Source organism: Thermobia domestica, chromosome 14, assembly GCF_964235325.1.
Source record: "Thermobia domestica chromosome 14, izTheDome1.hap1.1, whole genome shotgun sequence".
NCBI classification, from domain to species: domain Eukaryota; kingdom Metazoa; phylum Arthropoda; class Insecta; order Zygentoma; family Lepismatidae; genus Thermobia; species Thermobia domestica.
In genome coordinates this window covers 6,113,666-6,120,046 of record NC_137467.1, presented here as the reverse complement: position 1 = coordinate 6,120,046, position 6,381 = coordinate 6,113,666, and the positions used below count along the sequence as shown (strand labels likewise).

Sequence of the window (6,381 nt, the reverse complement as noted above, 5' to 3'; positions counted from 1 at the left end):
CCACCCACTCATTGCTGGTTAGGTAGGTTCATTACTTTGAAACGACAGGTCAAACAACATCCTGAAGATCTAAAGCCTGTGACAAACATCTTGGCACTTCAGCTAAACGAATAAAACGCAAGCTCGTAGCCAAATGCTAAGGGGTGTGGTTACAGCTAAGCAGACGAACTACAGCGCGATCAGGTGGCAAAGGATAGACTTGGATGTGTACAAAATAAACGTGGCAATATCGCTGACCTCTCATTTGCTAGCAGCATTTAAAGGGAACTTGGAGCGCCGCCTTCAAATGCCAAGATGTTTGTCACGCCGTTTAGTACTGCAAGAAGTGTAAGAACACCCGAGAGTGTGGAGGCTGTAATTGAATCTTTCAGTTTAACGTCCTACCATTCCTACCATTATGCCCTTTAAGCTAAGGGAGAAGATAATAACGCAAGTGAATGATAATGGAAGAATTGGTGGAATGAGAAAGTGGAAGGAAATGGAAGAGCCCCGAGAGAACCTACGAATACGATGTTGTCCATCACAAACCTACTTGGCCAGGGATAGAAACAGGGACCTCACGCACCAGAAGTAAACGCTCTACCACTGAGCCACCGTACCTCAAGAAGGGTCAATCCATGCTAAGTGATCGAGAAAAAAGGAAAATTACCGCTCAACCTTTTTAAAAAAAAGCTAATTTGTTCAGAAATGTTGGGTCTATACAAGAGTTCTTCAAAACCACAATTAATTATTTTTAACATCACATGGTGACACAGCGGCTACTGCCATTTTTTTTCTCGATTTCAGGCGTTTATGTTGTTTTGAATATCACAGAGTGTATTTATCCTACCAAACTGAAAATTGCTGGAGGTCTCCCAACTTGTGCAGAGCTAAAACTTTAATCTATTAACATTTTTACGTAGAACTACTTGAAAGGGGTGAAACCAGGATCTACAGTAGCAATATTTTTGGACATTGTAGACATCTTTGGAAAGAGGAAGCAACTGACGTAGAGGCCAGAATTTGTGTGTGCATGTAGTCCGAGGTCATAAGTTAATGCACAAAAATTTGCAGACCTCTAGTTGCTCCCAAAGGCCTGAAAACAAATCGTAAATTTGGGGAATTATGCCAATTTGGCATATTATACTGTCCAATATCTCCAATGGGCCTGGATAAAAAAAAGTCTGAAATTTTGGGAATAGTTACTCCTTTAGTATACCATAACACACAAGAAAGCGCGTTTTGTGTTTTTGAGCAGAATGGGATCAAAGTGTTCTAGGAGGGGTTTTGTTCACAAATTCAACTGGAAATTCGTTGTTGTGACGTAAAATAAAGTAGGATGAACGGTTAGTCCAGTCAATGTTCTCAAGTTCGTTTCCTTCCTCTGGTTGTCACTCACTGCCTTATCACACCCAGGTGAAGAATGCTGTTGTCAGCAGAAGGCAAGAAAAATCAAAATGGACACTTGCTTCGATTGGTGATCGATAATTTACTAGGGGCTTTCGATTGATGACTCAGGACCTGAATCACTATCTTCTGATTCTAGAGTAAAATACATAAAAAGAAAATGTACAAGGTGTTTCATAATGAGCATCAAAGTTTTAAGGTTTTGTAGTATTAATTACAATTAACTTACAATTATAAAATAATGCATCAAATGAAAGAGCAACTCAAACAGTTTTGTACGCACGCATGTGCATGTATTGTTTCCTCTGTCTGCTAGTAGCGCTAGTAGCAAAGATGGCCACTAGTCAGCAAAAAGCTTTTTGTGTTTCACATTTTGCAAAAACTGAATCTGCAGTTACAGTGCAATTGTCTGTGTGGAGAATTTTAAAGAGACGCTTACAACCACGTTCTTATCGTTTGCAGTTGCCACAAGCTCTAAAGCCTACAGACTACGGTTTACGTGCCAACTTTGCATATGAAATGTTACTGCATGACGATGAAGATTTTCTGCATCGTGTCGTCTTCAGTGATCAATGGGCATTTGTGGCGATGCGAACAATCGTATATGTTCACATCTGGGAATCAGCAAATCCCCACGAGATGGTGCAGTTGCAACGAGATTCCCCTAAATTGAATATGTTTTGTGCCATATGCCGGTGGAAAGTTTTTCTGGACCTTTGTCGGAATCGACTTGATACTCTGTGTGATAAATAGTACTCACATTGAACACTTGTAACGAAGGGGAAAAAAAAGTTTCTCTTTCATTTGCTGTTTTATTTATAATTGTACGTTAAATGTAATAAATGCTAAAAAGCCTTAAAACCCCAACATTCATTTTGAAACACCCTGTATTCATTTTTATCATTACATTTTCTAAAGTATGGGAAATTACAGGTAAAAGTACTAACATTTGCTCAAGATTATTACTATCATTGTAATTAACACAGTATAACGAAATGTATTAACTTTACCTGTTTGTCTAGTGGCTAGCATATGCGCTTTTGGTGCACATAGCCAGATTTGATTCCCGGTTAAAAAAAAAGAAAAAAAATGGACTCATTACGGTGGTTTGAGTTGCATCTTAAGCTGTAGATCCACATTTTATGTCCCCTTAGTGCTGAAAAGTGACGCTACAATTCAGCAAACAAATATACAAACAAAATGAGCGCTATTAAAAATGCTTTATACATTTTGTCAATATTAATGGATTTTTATTAAATAAAACTAGTTGTTCTGACAAGTCTTCGGTTCATCTCCAAATTGCCAACATGCTAGCCACATATCACTACTAGGGATGGCCAGAACCGGTTCCTGGTGGAACCGGTTTTCGGGTCTGAACGGATCCGGTTCTAGAAGATCCGGTTCCGGAACCGGTTTTTCGGATCCAGGTCTGGAACCGGTTCTTCGGATCCAGGTCTAGAACCGGTTCTTCGGATCTAGGTCTGGAACCGGTTCTTCGGATCCAGGTCTGGAACCGGTTCTTCGGATCCAGGTCTGGAACCGGTTCCGCTGGAACCGAAACTTTGTGACTATCCCTACGCTAGACCCGAGCTGCTGGCAAGCTGTGAACAGTATACTAGATGAAATGGTGGAAGCAACAGGCAGGCGCCCAGACGGCGGCAGCTTGTCTCATTTGGCTAAATAAACTGGGTAACTGGCAAACTCATTGGTTAAACAGGCAAACTGGCCAACTCATTTGGCTAAACACCCACTGGTGGACCAAAATTGTTTTTCTGGGGGCACAAACGGGTCTGGGCGGGGAAGGCACAAGCGCATGGTCCTCTTTGCATTATTTTTGAAGGTGAACTTTATGCCTCCTTTACGGGTCTTTGGGGGCTTTCGGATCCAGGTCTGGAACCGGTTCCTAAGATCCGGTTCTGGAACCGGGTTTTCAGAACCAGATGTGGAACCGGTTCCTAAGATCCTGTTCTGGAACCGGGTTTTCAGATCCAGATCTGGAACCGGTTCTTAAGATCCGGTTCTGGAACCGGGTTTTCGGATCCAGGTCTGGAACCGGTTCCTAAGATCCGGTTCTGGAACCGGGTTTTCGGATCCAGGTCTGGAACCGGTTCTGAAAACCGGATCTCCGAGAACCGGTTCCTCGCGGAACCGGTTCCGCCGGAACCGGAACTTTGTGGCCATCCCTAATCACTACGTACTGGGCATAACGCTAGCTAGCGAATAACTATTAGCCTGGTTATGAACTATTAGAAGCGTGACTGACAGAGTAAGGTATTGTGCTTTTATAGCAAGAATTAACTATACAGGGTGTTTCAAAATGTATATCGCGGTTTAAGGCTTTGAAGTATTTATTACATTTAACGTACAATTATAAATATTACATCAAATAAAAGAGCAGCTCAAACAGGTTTTGCTAAAAGTGTTCAATGTGAACACCATTTGTCACACAGCACAGAGCGAGTCGATAGGCGAGAAAGGCTCATAAATTTTCCGCCAGGATATGTCACAATACACATTCAATTTAGGGGAATCTCGTTGCAACTGTACCATCTCATGGGGATTTGTTGACCTCTAGATGCGAACATTTTGAGTGTTCACATCACCACTTATGTGAAATGTCGATGTATCACTGAAGACGACACGTTCCAGAAAATCTTCGTCATACAGCAATATTTCATATCAAAGTTGGCGCATAAACCCTAGGCTTTACAGCTTATAGACACTGCAAACGATAAGAACGTTGTTGTAAGCATCTCCTTAAAATTCTCCACACAGACGGTTGCACTGAAACTACAGGTTCGGTTTTTTCAAAATGTAAAACACGAAAATCTTTCCTATTGGCGCCTTCTAACGGCAGACATGGGTAACATTGCATGCGCATGCGTGTGTACAAAACTGTTTGAGTTGCTCTTTCATTTGATGTATTGTTTATAATTGTAATAAGTACTACAAAGCCTTAAAGCCCATATGTTCATTTTGAAACACTCTGTATTTTAGGTTTTGAAATGATATTTAATAGGTGGTAGGAAATGACTAAAACGAGCGATATGATTAAATCTGTATACCATATTGAAGTTTAGAAATTAAAGAAATTAAATTATATGTATAAAAAGTTTATTGTTAGTATAAATGTACACAAGTTTATATTTTACTATAAAAACATTTACGTGTTTATTACATCACAGAGAAGATTCATGAGTATTGGTCCATAACACTTAGAACTCTGTTATAGACTAAAGTATCGGCATCCTTGGCCCAAATGAAGTCCACGTGTGTAAAGGCATCCAGTGGAACTCTAAATTTTCCTATTAGATTAGGCAGTTGGTTAGCTAGCCAATAAACATCCTGAAAATGATATAGATATACACTCGCTTTTAATATTCCATATTGTTGTTAGATATTTGTAAAAAATTGTAAAAATAAATACGTTTTAAAACAAAGTAAATTTCTATGGTGTAATTCGTGGTATACAAATAAAATTCTGAGGTTTCAAATCCAAAATACACTTACAATAGACTAATGATTATCCAGCTCCCGGATAACCTCCTTGCTTCTGGATTAACCGAGTCAATCTAAAAACCAGAAAAAAAGGCACTTCACGCCAGGTGACCTCAACCTACAGCATTGGCACAACATCGCAGCATGAAAGAGAGACCTAAAGATGTCCCAGAAAATAATCAGAGACTTTTTTTTTAAAGTTTTACATGGTACTGTACGTATGTATGTATGTATGTAAAAATATTGTTTTTGTTGTAAGTTTATGTACACTGTAACAAAGAATTTATGTATAAAAAGTACATCTTTTACAGGACGTACTTCTATATTATCCGTAAGCACAATTGATCTCTGTATTATGCGAGTTTTTATGTATCCGACGTAGTCTCGATACAAATTACCTCGGACAATCATAAATCTACTGTACTTAAAAGCATATTTATAATATCTGACTCTCCTAATTGCAGGAGTGGCTCTAAAACGTTAGAAAATAATTTTTAAAATAACATAATAAAATAACTTCATTTGTGCTATAATTTAATTAGAAGTGGTATCTATAATTGTTCTTATGTAACAATACAGGATGTAATAGCTATGCCCTAGATTTAAACTTTATAGTAAAGGCGATTTCGACTGCGAAGTAAACAACGTCTAATTAGATGCCTTATCAGTTCTACGTTACAAACCCTTCTGTAGGAGGGAGGGGATATTGAGCACAAGATCTGTTTCTACTCAATAATTACACCATTAAAATATATCTACCGATATCCATTGAAAATTGTTTTGTTACTCTTAAAACTAACACAGAATATATTCTACACTATAATTAATGTCACATGAACAGTATCATAGTTTGAAGCATTTGCCACAACTACTTTACCTAACTACAATTAGAAATAATTCTTCGAAGTTAATTTGTGAAAATATATCATTGGTCTTTACGCACCGTGCTTGCACTATGTTTGAAAGCAGACTTCGCCACTGATACGATACTTCCTTACAACATGGAGGTTACAGCTTGAAACTTTTAACTTATGAATCTCCTTTAACATGTATGCATTAAGACTAAGTATTTGTTCTATTGCAATTGACACCGATAGAAATTAAATTATAATACTTTTTATTTGATATCTAGTTATACGTTAACGCGAACGAAATTCTGTGCTAAATTAGTTACCCAATAAGCAACCAAGACAAGTCAATATGTGATTCTGATGCTTTAACTTCCACTCAAGGTTATATGGGAATTTGAGTATGTGTTCTGAGGGAAGGGGTGGAAGGAGTTACTTAAATTGATAGAATTCTTCGTTAAACACCAGCAATGGAAGAAGTGAACGTATCCAGTGTATACGTAATACCGTATTTACTCGCGTAATTTTCGCACTCTTTTAGACGAAAAAAGTTGTTTTGAAACAAGAGTGCGTAAATTATGCGGGGGGAAAAATTAGCCACATCAGTGAACATCATCTATTTTTTCCCCACTCAAAATAACACGAAAAC

General features: G+C 38.4%; 1 protein-coding gene across 1 annotated transcript in view; it reads right to left on the bottom strand.

Annotated features, from left to right (window-relative positions):
- Positions 1-6,381, bottom strand: part of LOC145670660 (lipase member K-like) — an 85,448-nt gene that overhangs the window by 56,209 nt on the left and 22,858 nt on the right. Inside the window, exon 9 of the mRNA XM_081739449.1 lies at positions 4,585-4,731. Coding sequence (XP_081595575.1) covers positions 4,585-4,731 — 147 coding nt within the window. The remainder of the gene's footprint in view (positions 1-4,584; positions 4,732-6,381) is intronic.